We start from the raw sequence: 18,716 nt of genomic DNA, 5'->3' as shown, positions 1-18,716 counted from the left end.
TTTAATACTGTGCTTTACCAGAGTGGTGGTTGTTTTTCTTATGTATGCCTACACCTACCAGAAACAAACAATTGATTTGGTTGATTGATATCATGGTTTTGGTGTAGTGGCTTGTAACTCTTATGGAAACATATACCAGAGAAGATGTGATATTTGTCTGGTAATTCATACAATTTACACGCTGTTTAGTTTAAAAAGGAACTGAATGCAATAACAACATTAATTTTTATCTGCTGTCAGCCCCAATACTAAGTCATAAATCTGTTTTATAAATTTAACAAAAAAGTCGGGTATAAGTACCCCTTGTTGGGAATCACTTCATCAGCACAAATAATAATTGTCAATAATTATATAATAATAATAAATCAATAATTGTGAACCAGAGGGCAAACTGTCTTTGTTTTTGTTTGACTGATTTGCATGGGATATTGCACAAGCAATCATGATTATGCCATATCCATGTCCAATGAGCACAAATACACTCACTCTCAGATGACAGAGCACAAGACACACTGTTTGCATTACCTTCACTGCAAGTGATCTTCTGTTCTCATCACTCCCTTCCTTTGTTGTGTACCGGTTTGTCATGTGTTGGAGAGAAGTGAAGGATATGCATGCATGAAGAGGTTTTGTGCAGTCATTGTTTCACAGTTGTCCAGTCAGGGTTCTATGAGTATTACACACAGTGTCTGCTTTCACTTTATGTTCACCCATCCATTCATTTATCATCATTCACCTTTGTGTTTCTTCACTTTCACCCGTCCTTTCTTTTCAGCAGTAAAAGCTGCAGTGTTCTCCACAGGATGCTGTTTATGTCTGTCAGTCACCAAATGAAATGAGGGTGCATCTGTCATTTTTGCATGGGACTGTGCTGATTTGTAAGAAATGAAAAGCCATTGCAGGACTATCTAAAATGGGCTCCACCTTGGAAAAAAAGAGCAAAAATATTTATGAATTCTGCTGCACTTCATATAAAATAGATATAAAGCTTTTGAATTTGATGAAGGAGGCCATTTTGGCTAGTGTCTGTCGGGCTTATTTTTACCCAGGCATATTCTGGGTATCATATGCATTTCCTGTTTTACTTAACTTTTCGTGGGAATGGCTCTGCTCCTCCTGATGACATTGGATCTTTCCAGGCCCGGCAGGTCAGCTTCTTCATGTTATAGAGCGCTTTTTTCATTTTTAAATTTTAATTTCATCTGCCTATTAATGATTTGTGGTTCATCTGTATTAAGTGTCTACACACGTAGTTCTACCTTGGTTGTACAAGTATATACAAAATAATATAAAAAGTAGTATTACCACTTTGTAAGCATGTAGTGTAAGTGTAGGTGACCATATGCTAGTAGTATTTGAGTATATTATCAGATTTTTCACATGCACAAGAATATTACTATATTGGAATTTGCCTATAGTATGATTATGAATGTCTCCTGTAAATGTCTCAACCCAACTGCAACAACTCAATGAGGACAGAATTCCAAGAGCAAGTATTTTCTGAAGAGAATAGCAGAAAAGAATGTGCATGTCTTGATTAAATGGAATATCATGACTATACTATGTACAGCTTTATTCAGTTATGTGTTGAACATGTGAACCTTTTTTATTAAAGGGTTAGTTCACCCAAAAATGAAAAATTCTGTCATTGATTACTCACCCTCATCTCGTTTCAAACCCGTAAGACCTTTGTTCATCTTCGGAACACAAATTAAGATATTTTTTTATCAAATCTGAGAGCTCTCTGACTGTCCGTAGACAGCAATGCAATTGCAAAGTTCCCAGGTCCAGAAATGTAGCAAGGACATCTGTACAATAGTCCATGTGACATCAGTGGTTCAACCATAATTTTTACAAAGCTACGAGAATACTTTTTTTGCTTTCTACTAAACGTAAACAACTGGGGAACATTCTGGGGTACTCTCGAAAATGGCGGAAGATGGTGAGTAATTGATGACAGAATTTTCATTTTTGGGTGAACTAACCCTTTAAGTTTAACTCAACCAGAATAATGATGAGCATGTAAACTAACATTCTAAAGTTTGGGGTCTATAAGTCTAAGTCTCTTTTCCTTGCCAAAGCTGTATATAGTTGATCAAAAACACAGCAGAACAGAATATTGTGAATTATTAAAATAAATAAAAAATCTGTTTTCTAATAATATTTCAATTTCTATTTAATATATTTTAAAATGTCATTTATTCCAGTAAGTTCTCAGCAGCGGAGCAGCCATTACTCCAGTATTCAGTGGCACATGATCCTTCAGAACTCATGTTCCTTTTGATCAATTGAATGCAACCTTGCTAAATAAAAGTATTAATTTCCTTTTTGAAAAAAAACAAAAAACAAACTTTTGAGTGGTTATGTAAATGCCATGTCTAATATGCTTATCTGTTTCTTCAGTAATGCCACTGAGTTGAATTACTGAGTTTTAAACATTTTGAAATTTGACAAAACTTATCTGTTCTTCAACACATCACATGACTTATGTTGCTTTACCTTGTTCTTTGCTTCTCCTCTTGTTGGACTTTTGGGAACCCGTTGGCCTTTGTCCCCTCTATAGGTCCTGCAGGTTAGAACTTGGTTTGATACTCACCTGTGTCATGCTGTGCACTTCCATTTGTTATTAGATGATTTACCTCTGCATAAGAGGTTGAGTGGGACTGAGATTTGTTTAATTTTTGATGTTTAACTTCCTTATCCCCATCCAATTATAGGAATATAGTTTAGTTGATCTCTCTTTGTACCTTCTCCAAGAATATCCCTAAACCATTCAGTACACCACATACAACAATACACATGATAAACATGCACACAAATCTGGACATCAATGCTTAAATGTTTAAATGATGTTAACAATGATTTCATGTTTTACGATGAATCCTGTTTGTTAAACAGGTACCAGTGAAACAGGTAGAAACTGATTTTTTTTCTGTGAATGTGAAGGTCGTCCTGGCCCCGAGGGTACCCGTGGACCTCCAGGTAGTGGAGGAGTAAAAGGTGAGAAGGGCATGCCTGGACTCCCTGGGACACCTGGTGCAGCAGGACTGAAAGGAGATTACGGTCCCTCTGGCTTTCCAGTAAGCATTATACTGCAGATGTGGTTTAAAAAGTTTTAGTTATTGTTAGCAAAGGGTTTCACGCAATTTGCATTTGTAGAAACATTGTAGACTGCATTTGTTTAATGTGGGGTTTCTGACACTTTGATGAAAAGAGGCAATATTTAGTTATGTTAAAGGGTTACTCCACCCCAAAATGAAAATTTTGTCATTAATCACTTACCCCTATGTTGTTCCAAACCACGTAAAAGCTTAATTCGTCTTTGGAATACAATTTATTTTAGATGAAAACCGGGAGGCTTGTGACTGTCCCATTGACTGCCAAGTAAATAACACTGTTGAGGCACAGAATCGTCAGAATAGTCCATCTGCCATCAGTGGTTCAACCGTAACGTTATGAAGCTACGAGAATACTTTTTGTATGCAAAGAAAAAAAAAACTATTCAACAATTCGTCTCCTCTGTGTCAGTGTAGTGCCATTTTGGAGAATATCCGCTGGACGCAAACTGCGTACGCTGTCCTGTGTCAGCCGCACCTCACGGATATGTCTTCTACATTTGTTTACAAATTGATTTGAACGAAAACAGCTTATCCATGTGCCGTCAGGTGCGGCTGATATTCTCCACAGGGGACACAGAGGAGACGAATTGTTGAATAAAGTCGTTTTTTTGTGTGTGTGTGTATAAAATGTATTCTCGTAGCTTCATAACGTTACGGTTGAACCACTGATGGCAGATGGACTATTCTGACGATGTTTTTATACTTTTCTATGCCTCAACAGTGTTAACTGTTTGGCAGTCAATGGGACAGTCACAAGCCTCCTGGTTTTCATCCAAAATATCTTAAATTGTGTTTCGAGGACGAACGAAGCTTTTACGGGTTTGGAACGACATGGTGGTAAGTGATTAATGACAAAATTTTCATTTTGGGGTGGAGTAACCCTTTAATGGCTCTCTGGAATATTTGATTCTGACTGGTCATTTCAAATATACTATGGTCATATATTTCTTGATAATGACTGCTAAATGCTATGATTGGCAACCAATTTCCTGTACAGTTGTTCTAGAATGTCTTTGGTATCTCTGTTGCCTCACATGATAAAATAATTTCAAATAATATAGAGAGTTGTCCATTTATTTATAAATTTCCATTTATAATATTAATTTAGTCGGATAATGATGTTTGTCATTTGTTTTTTAAAAGGGTACTCCAGGAAATCCAGGATCTAGCGGCCTAAAAGGAGATATTGGACCTCAAGGTGTTCCTGGATTCCCAGGTCGGTTTTCCTTCTATAATCTTTAAGGATTTGTTTACCAAAATAATAAATGTCTGTAAATATTTATACACCCTAATGTTTTTCAGTCCCATTTGCTGTTATTTCAAGGAACACAAAAGGAGAATTTGTTTAATATTCTAAAAAAGGCACATGAAGCACAGTGACAGATTATTTTCAAAATTATTTTTTGAAATGCAATATATTAAAACAGAAAATGATCATTTGAATTTTTACTGTTTTTGCTATATTTTTAATCAAATAAATTGATCATATGTATGATTGTTCTACACAAAAACATAACAGCGTACATGTCTGCAACAACATCAAAGTGAATCTGTAATAAAATGTGTACAAGTTAATGTTTGTTGTGAAGCTATATTTATGAATGAGTCTTATCCACGTAACCTCTGCATGTTATAGGACCTACAGGACAACCTGGCCGTCCTGGATCTAATGGCAACCCAGGGGAACTTGGTGACCCTGGAACACCAGGTGTGTCATTTTAAAACCTGGATATTTTTCCCCTTACAATTCCAATGAAAATGTACCGTCTAATACTCATCTCCCCTCTGTTGACCACAGGTCCTCCTGGTGAGCCAGGCTTTGCTCCAGAGCCAATTCTTTTGAAGGGGGAGCGTGGTCCACCTGGACCACCTGGTATCCCAGGCAGCAGAGGCTCAACAGGTCCCTTGGGATTGCAGGGTCTTCCAGGTTAGTGGATATATTTAAACTGTACACAGTACAGTTAAAAAAAAATATTATAGCTGACACCTGATCTGGGCTGCGCTTCTCAAAATGTGATCTAAGCTGATCATAGAGACCATTGGTGGCAATGGTTTTGGTTTATGATGCTGGTCTTTTTCCTCATGATGTCTGATTTCACTTCTACCTTCAGGTTCACCTGGTGACCCTGGAGACCCAGGTCCAATGGGACCTCCAGGATTTACTGGCTCACCAGGACGGAAGGGAGATACAGGACCAGCTGGACAACCAGGTAATGTTAACGTCCAAAACGTGGCTTGGTGGGTAGACATGTTGCACAGGGTCTATCCAATTTCAAATCCAGTTTGGGTCAGTTTGCATCTCCGTTGTCTTGTCCAATAAAGCCTTTAAATATTCAAGTAAAAAAAAAATATAAAGGAGTAATTCACCTGAAAATGAAAATTCTGTCATCATTTACTCACCCTTATGTCTTACCAAACCCCTAAGACTTTACAATTTAAATGGTAACACTTTAGAATAGGGAACACTTATTCACGATTAACTACGACTTTTCCCTCAATAAGTTCCTCATTTGCTGCTTATTAATAGTTAGTAAGGTAGTTGTTAAGTTTAGGTATTGGGTACGATTAGGGATGTAGAATAAGGTCATGTAGAATAAGGCATTAATATGTGCTTAATTAGTACTAATAAATGGCTAATATTCTAGTAATATGTAGTGGTATTCACTGAAGCGTATGTGTACATCACGTGTGTCACACACTAGAACAAACCTCATGGTTCTTGTGCATTACGCACATGCTCAAGCTTCCATATTTACCATATTTGATGTTCTCTATGTATGTGTGTCAGTCATTGATTAGAAGCCTGAATTAAAGTGGTCATGAACTGCCTTTTTTATTTTGTACTGTTCTCTGAGGTCCCCTTATAATGTTATCAAGATTTTTATATCAAAAAACGTAATTTAGAATTAATAAGCTATTTTCTGTCCTGTTTTGACTCCCCTCATCAGAAAGCTCTGTTTGAATAGGCGTGGTGGATTGTAGGCTAGGAAGTAAACGCCCACTGCTATGATTGGCTAAGAGTTGTGTATGTTTGACAGCCTACATCCTTCATAGATGGGCGCTGCTGTGATTTAGGTCAAAAATGCATAAACACTCAATACATATCAAACGGTCTGTAATAACAGAAAATGCAGTAGTGACAAGGTAATAGTTACATACACTTGTGTGGTGCAACATTACTGTCGGATCCATTATAGTCGGCACAGCATCATCTTTTAATTTCAATCTTTCTGAAAATCCTGCATCGAATTGTGCCTTTTTTGTAAACGAATCTGCGGTAAAAAGAAGTGAACAAAGAACCAAGTTCTTACTGATGCAGTCTGGAACTTCATTAAAAATAAAGTTCATCCACTCTTTCCTAATGTTGGGATCAGAAGGAAGTCAATGCAAAGAATGTTTTACCACAACTTAGCACTGCACAGCGTCTTGGTGTATTCTCTGCTATCTTTATCATTTGGTTTCTGCGTAGACCTGCATTTGCCTCTCATTATTTACACTACATGCATGAATCGGTGGGCGGGGCTAAACAGGCAGCGATGTAGAAGCAGGTGTTGATGGCATAGAGTGGCACATTCAAAAGCTGTCATTTTGGCAGACTGGCTTCACTGTAAGCTGATTTTAGATTAACAACAAAGTTTTTAGTGCTGAAATTTACAGGATATTTTACAGCACAATGACCGCATTTATGTCAAAAGATCAAGGGAATTTTTGTTTCTCAGTTCATGAGCCCTTTAAATCTGTTCATATAAAGTCATCATACCTATTCACAAGACTTGGATTAAACTGCTTGTTTATGGATAACTTTTCCATTTCTGATATGAGGGTGAGAAACAATACCTGACATCATTGCTGATATGAAGGTGAGCAAATGGTGACAGAATTTTCATTTTTGAGATGACTATTCCTTTAACACTAGAACCGCCAGAGGTCGCTGTATACCTAAAAGCGCCAGCGGGTAAATTTTACCCACACGCATGGCAACTGTTTTTATATGGCTAAAGAACATATTATTTAATTGTATTATGCCACTGTCTTCACAAAGTGTCTAGAGTCATGAGATGATTATGTCTAGTCGTCAACTATATTTTTACCCTGTTGTTTTATGTTCAAGACTTTTTAATGCAGCCTACACCAATCCGTTATGGTCAGTAAGCTAAAAAAACTAAAAAAAAAAGCCTGCTCTGACAACGAAAATTAGAAGGTAGTAAATATTTGGGTGGTGTAATATTATAATACAATGTCATTAATCAATATATTATATGTTATTACGTATTATTATTTATTCATATGATTTACTTATTAATAGACAATAATGAGCAATAATAATTCACCACGCTATCTATATAGGATGATGCTATGACAAATTAAAGCGCACAGCTTCACCTAGGCCCAATTATTAATTTGTTTAGTTATATCATTTATAATTTGAATAAGAGAACAACACCAATAAACTTAGGGTAATCAAAAAATGTTTTATTCATTACATCATCGGAGTTTGTTTGTTTTTTATTCAGGAAACGGACAGACTTGAATAAATAGCAACACAGTAGCGAACAAACGAGATGGCAAGACAAAAATGAAACAATAAAACCAAAGTTTGACCAATTATGAGTAACCTTAGGCTAAAACATCTAAATATGATGTCTGGATCACTGTCAGATGAGCCGTCAGATGCTAAGCCGACCCAGACACATTACATCAGACTCTCCATCACTCATGGCATTTAGTGTTTCTAATACCTACCTTCCATAAACCGCCTTCTTTTAGTCATTTTTACTTTATTTATGAAACTGGTAACCGCTACGATGTTAAAACATAAGCGGCATGCATATGACAGTGTGAAAATACATGCATTATATAGTGGGTAAATTTGACCCGCCCGCGCTTATATACGCTTATAGGTATAAATACTCCGCTTTTTGATCTGGTTTTATCTAATTAATTTTTAACAACATTGGATTGTAAATTACATATTTTTAGTAAAAGTCAATGACAGGGAGACTTGAATGTTTTGTTGAAAATCTGTTTGAAAAACAGCTACGGGTGGTTCTAGTGATCATCTTTCAAATTGGTGGCTCCATTAGTCTTTTTCATATTTTTGGAAACAGCAGGAACAGGAAGTTTATTAACAGTGCCTGAATCTTCTCCACTTCCATGTATCATCCTCACAATAACCATGACATAATTATTTACAGGTTCGCGTGGTTACCCCGGCCCTCCAGGTCCAGAAGGGATTCAGGGCCCTCCAGGTATTGCAGGATCATCGTCTGCCGCACACGGGTTTCTGATCACACGCCACAGTCAGACCACAGAGGTGCCATCGTGTCCTGGAGATACAAGTCTCATCTATGATGGCTACTCTTTACTCTATGTGCAAGGCAACGAGAGGGCGCATGGACAGGACCTGGGTGAGTGTCCCCAAAACACATAGAGCACACGCATATAGTATTTTCTTTCTCACATCACATGCATCATGACTAATATGTTTTTCTTCATTCAAATTAACATCAGGTACGGCTGGTAGTTGTCTACGTCGATTCAGCACGATGCCTTTCATGTTCTGCAACATCAACAATGTCTGTAACTTCGCTTCCCGCAATGACTACTCCTATTGGCTGTCCACACCACAGCCCATGCCAATGAGCATGGCGCCTATCACTGGAGAGAGCATCAAACCTTTCATCAGTCGGTAAGAGACGGTCACTCTGACACAGATGATGACTAGGAGTGGAATCTGTGGTTTGACAAATTTACCTGAATCCATTGAATTACCTGAATAATTGTGTGTGTGTGTGTGTGTGTGTGTGTGTGTGTGTGTGTGTGTGTCCACGCAGGTGCTCTGTGTGCGAAGCTCCAGCCATGGTGATTGCTATACACAGCCAGACCATTCAGGTGCCATCCTGCCCGAATGATTGGGGCGTGCTCTGGATCGGTTACTCCTTCATGATGGTATGCACCATATGCACATATGGGGGGAATTTATTTAGAAAGAATTGAATATTAGTAATATTGTTAAACTTTTAACTGCCAAATCAAAGTCTAACCAACATATAACAAGCCATTTTATCATGTGACAAGAGACCCATAAAACTGCTGACCCAATTGGACCAGAAGTTCTCAACCTTTTTGACTCCAAGGCCCCCAGGTTTTGAAGGCCCCATTATATGCTTTCTTTGGTACATCTACTTTAATGATATGACAAAACATTCTCTTTTATTTATAGAAACTAGTATAAACACTTTTTTTTAACCAATTTTTTTTAAAAATCTATATGACTTTTCATAGGATTAAAGATAAGAATTTTTAAAACATATTTTACTTATAATTTATAATTATATAATTTTAATTATAATACTTATAATTAAAACATTTAACTAAAACTTAAACGCCTATGGTGTACTAAGATTTTAATGATTTTCATTATTCTTTTCAAGATTTTGGTGTATTAAGAATTCATTTACATGATTTTTACAAACTTTTAGGATGAGGTTGTCTTGTATCTCCCTGACATGACTGCCTGCATCAACACTACTGCGGTTACTGAAACCACGCCATCTTTCTTTGCGTGAACATTTGGGTGACATTATGCAAATATTTCCACATCTTGACATAGACATGTGGGGGTGTGTTTGAATGAACCATTTTAGGGGGGCATGGCAGAGTCTTAACTTTGATAAAGAATATCTCTTTGGTTTTTAGACTTTAGTCTTTGCAACTTCAGGGATCTTATCTATACATGAACAGCTTGTAACACTCCAAAGAGAAAGGAAAACTTGAAATCACATCATATAATCCCTTTAAAGAAAAAAGAAAGTTGTAGAGGGGGTGAATAAATATAAGAAATATCTTAATTTTTAATTGTTCTGGCTTATTTTATACATTGTTTCATTTTGAAAACAATAATGAAATAACAACAATCATTTTTGGCAACGCTTTCTTTTAAGGTGTCCTTGTTACACGTTACATCTATTTACTGTTATAATAACAATAAATTATGCATAATTACATGCAAGTAACCCTAAACCAAACCAAACTAATCCTAACCCTAACCATATAGTAAGTACATGTAGTTAATTAATATTATTCATTACTTAAATGTATAATTACACTGCAACAAGGACACCTTAAAAGAAAGTGTAAGCTATTTTTTATACTGGTTTGCATCACATTTATAAACTCTTCAAGTCCAAGTTGAAATGTTGTTCAAATAAAAACAGCATGAATATAAAGATTGTGTTTTTAAAAACTGGCATATTTTTAAAAGATCTCATACATCCTTGTTGGTTTTTGCCTCACATTCACTGCTGTATCTCGCTCTGTGTAACAGCACACCAGTGCAGGTGCTGAGGGCTCAGGTCAGGCTCTTGCTTCTCCCGGTTCCTGTCTGGAGGAGTTCCGCTCGTCTCCGTTCATCGAGTGCCACGGGCGAGGCACCTGCAATTATTACAGCAACTCGTACAGCTTCTGGCTGGCCACTGTGGATGTGAATGAAATGTTCAGGTAACTTTTCATTCCAAACTATGACAACAGTTCTTATCCACAGCCATATCACCCTGCAGCCCAAAACTGGTTGCCCACTGAAGCTAAGCAGGGTTGAGCCTGGTCAGTACCTGGATGGGAGACCTCTGGTGAAAACTAGGTTGCTGTTGGAAGAGGTGTTAGTGAGGCCAGCAGGGGGTGCTCACCCTGTGGTCTGTGTGGGTCCTAATGCCCCGGTATAGTGATGGGGACATTATACTGTAAAAAGCACCGTCTTTCGGGTGAGACGTTAAACCGAGGTCCTGACTCTCTGTGGTCATTAAAAATCCCATGGCACTTCTCGTAAAGAGTAGGGATGTAACCCCGGTGTCCTGGCCAAATTCCCTCTACTGGCCTTTGTCTTTCATGGCCTCCTAATAATCCCCATACACTTGATTGGCTCTATGACTCTCTCTCCTCTCCACCTGTAGCTGGTGTGTGGTGAGCGCACTGGCGCCGTTGTGCTGTGGCTGCCGTCGCATCATCCAAGTGGATGCTGCACACTGGTGGTGGTTGAGGAGAGACCCCCATGATTGTAAAGCACTTTGGGTGTACAGCAATACACAATAAAGCGCTATATAAATGCATCATTCATTCATTCATTCATTCATTCTTCTTGGCAATTTTCCTTGAAAAACTGTGCAAACTCTCTTTTTTCTAATCATTTTTTTCCTCTCTGCCCAAACAGAAAGCCGCAGTCAGAGACACTGAAAGCTGGAAACTTGCAGACCCGTGTGAGCCGCTGTATTGTGTGTATGAAGAGGACGTAACGTAGTGACTTTTTTGCAGTCTGTTGTTGTTGTTGAGGATCAGCCATGACTTCCAACGACTGCGGCCATCATGCTGATTACCAGTGAAGTTTCATTGGTGCAGTATCTTCACATTTAACTCTATGGTGCTACTGTGCGACACAGCAAAAGAAACTGAACAAAAGAAATGAATTTATTAGTCTTTTTTTATTTTAAAGAAGTACCTCAAAAGAAAAATGCAAATCCAGCAAGGTGCCATGGCAGTTGTGAGACAATGTGCATTAGATTTTTTTTTCTCTCTAGAGATTCTTTTCATGTAATATTTTCCTACAAGAATTTTGATGATGGTGCACAAATGGTACATTTTTTGGGAGAAGCGCTCTCTCGCTTTTTTCTTTCGAGTGGAATTGTCTCCATGTTACCAAATCGGCACTTTGTACATCAAAGAGACGAAATGCACTGAAGCGTTACATTAATGGGACTGCTTTTTTAAGGCTATAATTTTTCCCAATCACTTTTTCTTCTTTATTGGTGGTACTAACACTGCTGTATCAGGAAGAAACATTTTTAGCAATGTGTCATATATCTCTTTTTGTAAGTAATAAAATGTGTATATTATGTAAAACTCCTTTTTACCGTAAAAACAAAACATCTTTTTAATGAATTTCTGGGTTCTTTTTGCTCATCACTCACTCTTTTATTCACATATTAGTTCCACATTCATTTACACTGACATTTGTACAAAGAACTTTCTTTAAATGAAACAGTATTTTATAAATATATATATTAAAAAGAAAGTATATATCCAGAAACTTGATTTGGCTGTAGGAGGTTTTTTTTTTTATTCAGTAGCTCTTCATAGCACACAAGCATAACTGTAATTGTTTTTACAGACCTCTCCTTTATTCAGATTTCATTTAACCACCAAGGACATTTCTGTGAAAACCCATTAAAATACTAGTGTTATGAATTTGTAAACTTTTCATTGGTTCTTATGTGTTATATTACGCCACAGTGTGGCCTGTCACTGTTTCAGTTTAGATGAACCACTGTCTGTCAGAAAATGTGAACATAAACTACACTGTGCCATACTATGTTACAGTTATATAATATATAAATAGTTTTGTGTCTGCATAGTTGTACACAGTACATACATACAATTTGCTTATAGTGGTGATTCATCTAAGCTAAAACAGTGAAGATCTTTTCACATGTCATCATGGGGTGCAAAAATGTGTACTTTAAAATCATTCCCCCCTTTATGTCTAGTATCCAGAAGTTGTTATAAACTTAAATGACTGAAATAAAAGAAACAAACTGTCTGTGCATGGTGAACTTTTTTTTTAGAGTGGGATTCTGGTTGTTTTGCTCTGGTTAGTTACGACAGTATTAGTATGGTACATTAGAACAGTGTTATTTTTTTTTGCGGTCTAAAGCATCAAGTCTTTCTGCATGGAAACCAAAAATACAGTTTTATGGTGGTGGACCACTAGAGGGAAAACTGAGTCACAAGGACTGTAGAGCTGCACCAAACAGCTGTCTTTATCCTGTCAGACATCTATGCCAGTATACAGTTATGGAGTTCAGCAAAACTTTGCAGATTTCCAGACACTCTTATGTTGTGTAGTAACACATGATGAGTCAATCACAACATAAGAGGATATAAAATTCATTCAAATAAATCTGTGTTGTATTTATCTCTGCTCTCATTCCCTCCTTCCAGCGTGTTCTGATTCTAACAATGTGCTTGTTATCCAGGACAGATTGGTTAATGACTAAGCTTTGAGCTTAGGAGAGGTTATTAGGACCTAAATAGTCCATATAAGATCCAGTTGACAAACTTGAGTGTTGATATTTGGCAAAGAGATCAGTGAGTAGATGACAGTGACCCCAGTGCCACTGGGATAATGGTATTTGTTTCAGCCAACAACAAGACCAAGGGGCAACGACTAAGCTCTTTACAAAAATTACTTAAGTGGTCTTATTCCTAGAACGAACCAAAACAAGGGTCAACATTGGTTCTGAATGAATTAAGCTTGGCCCGAAAATTCATTGTTCCCTTGTACAACTGAATCATTCAGTCGAGCTCTGAACGTCAGGTTCTTTATTATGAAAAGATTTTACTTTCCTTTGTTTTTAAACACTGATGGACAATAATAGACAGATAGCAACTTTTATAGACATATGGCAATGGTTAACTGCCATATAAAATATACAGTAGGCATACAGTGGGTACGGAAAGTATTCAGACCCCCTTAAATTTTTCACTCTTTGTTATATTGCAGCCATTTGCTAAAATCACATAAGTTCATTTTTGTTCCTCATTAATGTACACACAGCACCCCATATTGACAGAAAAACACAGAATTGTTGACATTTTTGAAGATTTATTAAAAAAGAAAAACTGAAATATCACATGGTCCTAAGTATTCAGACCCTTTGCTGTGACACTCATATATTTAACTCAGGGGCTGTCCATTTCTTTCGGATCATCCTTGAGATGGTTCTACACCTTCATTTGAGTCCAGTTGTGTTTGATTATACTGACTGGACTTGATTAGGAAAGCCACACACCTGTCTATATAAGACCTTACAGCTCACAGTGCATGTCAGAGCAAATGAGAATCATGAGGTCAAAGGAACTGCCTGAAGAGCTCAGAGACAGAATTGTGGCAAGGCACAGATCTGGCCAAGGTTACAAAAAAAATTCTGCTGTACTTAAGGTTCCTAAGAGCACAGTGGCATCCATAATCCTTAAATGGATGACGTTTGGGATGACCAGAACCCTTCTTAGAGCTGGCCGTCCGGCCAAACTGAGCTATCGGGGGAGAAGAGCCTTGGTGAGAGAGGTAAAGAAGAACCCAAAGATCACTGTGGCTGACCTCCAGAGATGCAGTCGGGAGATGGGAGAAAGTTGTAGAAAGTCAACCATCACTGCAGCCCTCCACGTCGGGGCTTTACGGCAGAGTGGCCCGACGGAAGCCTCTCCTCAGTGCAAGACACAAAAAAACACCTGAAGGACCACAAGATGGTGAGAAATAAGATTCTCTGGTCTGATGAGACCAAGATAGAACTTTTTGGCCTTAATTCTAAGCGGTATGTGTGGAGAAAAGAAGGCACTGCTCATCACCTGTCCAATACAGTCCCAACAGTGAAGCATGGTGGTGGCAGCATCATGCTGTGGGGGTGTTTTTCAGCTGCAGGGACAGGACGACTGGTTGCAATCGAAGGAAAGATGAATGCGGCCAAGTACAGGGATATCCTGGACGAAAACCTTCTCCAGAGTGCTCAGGACCTCAGACTGGGCCGAAGGTTTACCTTCCAACAAGACAATGACCCTAAGCACACAGCTAAAATAATGAAGGAGTGGCTTCACAACAGCTCTGTGACTGTTCTTGAATGGCCCAGCCAGAGCCCTGACTTAAACCCAATTGAGCATCTCCGGAGACCTAAAAATGGCTGTCCACCAACGTTTACCATCCAACCTGACAGAACTGGAGAGGATCTGCAAGGAGGAATGGCAGAGGATCCCCAAATCCAGGTGTGAAAAACTTGTTGCATCTTTCCCAAAAAGACTCCTGGCTGTATTAGATCAAAAGGGTGCTTCTACTAAATACTGAGCAAAGGGTCTGAATACTTAGGACCATGTGATATTTCAGTTTTTCTTTTTTAATAAATCTCCAAAAATGTCAACAATTCTGTGTTTTTCTGTCAATATGGGGTGCTGTGTGTACATTAATGAGGAGAAAAAAAAAATTAACAAATGATTTTAGCAAATGGCTGCAATAGAACAAAGAGTGAAAAATTTAAGGGCGTCTGAATACTTTCCGTACCCACTGTATACAACCTGCATATTCATACCTTAAGTTAGGCCATTCAAGTTGAAGATAACCGTACAGTCTGATTTTGGATTAACTTTGAGTTCAAGGAATGAGACACGTTAGGGGCATATCGGATGACCTTGCATGATTTAGGGAATAACCTAATAATGACCTTTAAAAAGGAATCACTGCTCATGTCTGTTTTGAAGCATGAGCAAAATACTACATCCCCTGAGAGCTGGAATTTGGCGTAAATGTTCACATGTTGCCTCTGAGCTCATGATCCACATGCAACCTAAGCCCTAATAGAACCTTCATTTGTGCACATGCTGTACAAGCTACTGAAATCAAATGAGCTGCAGGGAGAAACCTCAGCTCCTAATGAGGCTGCTGTCCGAATTAGTCAGTGTATTTTTTCCATCATGAATCATTGTGTGATCAAAATATTTTATTGTACTTTTCTTTTGGTAATATTTCATTCACTTTATTTATAAAAGCCTTAACTAGTCATTTACATAATTCTACAACATTAAATTGCTTAAAAATAACTTTTTTTCTTATAAAAATGTGTGTACAGTGGCCGAGAGAGCTCAACGCGCTGCAACTTCAGAAAACACATGCAAATAGAAAAACCTCCAGCAAATCAAGAAAACATCTTCATCGGTTTGACAGCAGGTGGTGAAAACGCTCACAACACAACCAAATAAATTTTATTTGCAGTGCGTTTCTTTGTTTGGTTGTGTTGTGAGCATTTGCAGAGTGTGCGTTGTAAAATTGAGGAAGCTGTTTTCTTTATTTGCAGGTGTTTTATCTATTTGCAGCACATTGAGCTCTCTCGGCCCCCGTATTGTGTGTCCATAAATAGTGCGTCAACTCTGTTACCGTACCATACTTTACCTTTAAATTGGAAATTATGTCACTTTCCCTCACTGATAAGATCTGAAGCACTGAAAAGTCTATGTGCTCTCACTAAGAAAATATTTTAATCTAAAAAGTTCTTATACCAAGAGTTATTTTGCAGAATGTCAACACTGTTACCTCAATATCAAAAACAAAACAGAATTTATTACTGATCACACATTGGGTTATTTAAAAGTCTTTTAATCATGTTTTCATAAGTGCCATGTGCTCTTAGCATTTATGCTAGCAAGTGGATTTTTTGGTAAAAATAAAATAAAATTGTCAATTCTATTACCGTCAAACTCTGTTACCAAGCTAGAGAAACAATGCTGACAACAGTGTAACAGATTTGACAGTCCACTGGACAATTCTGTCAATTTTCAATTCTGTTACTTAAAGGGTCAACTCTGTTTATTCAACTATTTTCAGTTTATGGACTATTTTCGCACACACAAAAAAAACAATAGAATTGTTTAAAATCTCATAAATATAATTGAGATATTTTTGCACCCTTATAATATTTCAACAATATTTCTCTTTTTTTATTGGATATTGTACATATTCAGATGAAAAATATTTGCTCCAAGTGGGCAGTTCTGTGAAGACAGGTATTTTTTAAATTTTTAAGATATGAATAGGTGAAATATTATCTCACTTTCAAGTGTTGTAATGTATGGACTGTTTGTCTAATGAAGCAAGAATGATTTTTCTGTTATGATTTATTGTTATTTCTACACATTGCCTAATTTGTCCGTAACAGAGTGGACAAACAATACCCTAAGGACATCTGTTTTTTTCATTAAAAGTAAAAAAAGGATATAACTGAATATTGGCAAGCACTGAATATTTCAAATTTAATATGTTTTCAATAAGATGCTGGAAAGAATTTCTGTTAGTGAACAGATTTTTTTCTTAACTTTCTGAAATGCCAAATGTACCTGCAATTATAGAATCACCCATATAAATGTGATTCTATATACATATATTTGTAATGTTGTCATTGTCAACAAATTGAAATCAAAATTGAAGTCAAAAACTTGACATGATGTAAATTGAACGTCAAACATATTGGCCTACATTAAACCGATCTCAGTGTGGGATTAATTTACTATTTTCACCCAATTACCACTGGAAGAAATTGCCATCCAAACTGAATTTAAAATGATGTCACACCATCTTGATAAAGTTTTGACTAATATTTGACATCAAATTGACATCAGGGGTGCTGGGTTACAGTGTCAGTTGAGTCACTTCACTGCCATTCACAACTCCTCTCCAGTGGCCTCATGGGATAGTAAAGTGTCCATTGAAGGCGCATTGATTCTGTACATTAGCAAGCAGTGCCAAAATGCTTACATTCAAATACTAAAAATGCAATTAAGGGTGTCATTATAGAGGAACAACAACAGTTCATGACTTGGTCACTGTGTGATGAAGGACGGTATCACTCTGTAGATATTATTATGCGAGTAGATTTCTGTAGTGGTTTAAGGCTCCTAAGGAGATAATAGTTTCCTGGTTTAAGTGTCTTACTACATGCTCATGGGAAAGTAAGCTCTGAGATTCTGGGAAAGAAGTCGACCCCCTGGAAAAGTTCACTTGCAATGGTCAGTTATCCGCTTTGATTTCCCCAAGCTACTTACTGACACTGCTTACTGGCATGAGCATGCTGGGGGAAGGTGCGGGTTAGGGGTGTTATGGTGTGTGCACCCAGTGACGCTTACATGTGTGTGCTTGTCTTTTTTTTATCAGATGCAGGCTGAAGTCCATGAAGTTAAACTAAAGTTCAGAAAATGTAGAAAAACGTGCAAATCTTCATGCAACAGTTACCATTTTCACAATAGACTTTTATTGTCCTTCCGTTTATTTGTCTGAGTTTCTATAACTGATCAGGTTTTGGTTTTAATATTCACGTGCAATGGTTTCCCTTCATTTTTCAAAAGTCATTTGGCCTGCTGGAAATATTACAGTATCGAATGTTGTGATTCTGAGAAAAAGTATACACAAGTCTGGTGAGAAGTCTTTGCAATGGCAAGAAAACGCAGCACTCTTTGGTGTTTTTTTGTATATGCCATGCTATTCGACATGTTCTTCCATTATTTAATCTCAGTGTTTGTGGTCTCTATCAGGGCTTCTCAACCAAGGGGCCAGAAACCACTGGAGGGTCTCAGCATGCTTCTAAGGGGGCCACAGGATGACTTGTCTATTTGCTAAAAACAAAAACTATCAAGATGTAACTGAGGTCTATATATTTCTTTTATATCCACACTAACCAATGTTTTTATTGAAGAACATACAGAATTAGAACCTTAAACATTCTGGAAAAAAGTTTAAATATCAGCAGTGTCTCATAATTACAGCAGAAATAGCAGAGGAACATAGGGGAGCCTTTAAATATTGTGTTGGACAACAGAGTCTTGGAATTTGATATTATTGTGTCATCTTGTTATAGTAAATCATTACAAACACTGGCAACATCTCCTTCTGTCTCTGCTAGTAATCTTGCCAAATATGTCCAAGTCATGTTTGCACTGAAGTTGTAGTGAGAAAGAAGGGTCACTGGATGTTACTACCCTGAATCTGTTTTCTGAAGCAAACAAAGTTCAATA

The 18,716-nt window shown here is 37.5% G+C and overlaps 1 protein-coding gene across 1 annotated transcript in view; it reads left to right on the top strand.

The window, feature by feature from the left end:
- LOC306844061 (uncharacterized protein) overlaps nt 1–12,712 on the top strand; it is a 53,112-nt gene extending 40,400 nt beyond the window's left edge. The window contains exons 40-49 of the mRNA XM_079375911.1: nt 2,947–3,080; nt 4,263–4,335; nt 4,756–4,827; nt 4,918–5,046; nt 5,231–5,329; nt 8,315–8,527; nt 8,631–8,808; nt 8,954–9,068; nt 10,447–10,619; nt 11,326–12,712. Of these exons, the coding sequence (XP_079232037.1) occupies nt 2,947–3,080; nt 4,263–4,335; nt 4,756–4,827; nt 4,918–5,046; nt 5,231–5,329; nt 8,315–8,527; nt 8,631–8,808; nt 8,954–9,068; nt 10,447–10,619; nt 11,326–11,407 (1,268 nt within the window). The 3' untranslated portion in view covers nt 11,408–12,712. The remainder of the gene's footprint in view (nt 1–2,946; nt 3,081–4,262; nt 4,336–4,755; nt 4,828–4,917; nt 5,047–5,230; nt 5,330–8,314; nt 8,528–8,630; nt 8,809–8,953; nt 9,069–10,446; nt 10,620–11,325) is intronic.
- Nucleotides 12,713–18,716: the final 6,004 nt, after the last annotated feature.

Source organism: Barbus barbus, assembly GCF_936440315.1.
Source record: "Barbus barbus genome assembly, chromosome: 2".
In the NCBI taxonomy this organism is placed as follows: Eukaryota; Metazoa; Chordata; class Actinopteri; order Cypriniformes; family Cyprinidae; genus Barbus; species Barbus barbus.
Note: the sequence above shows the minus strand (reverse complement) of the source record. Positions and strands in the feature narration are given on the sequence as shown.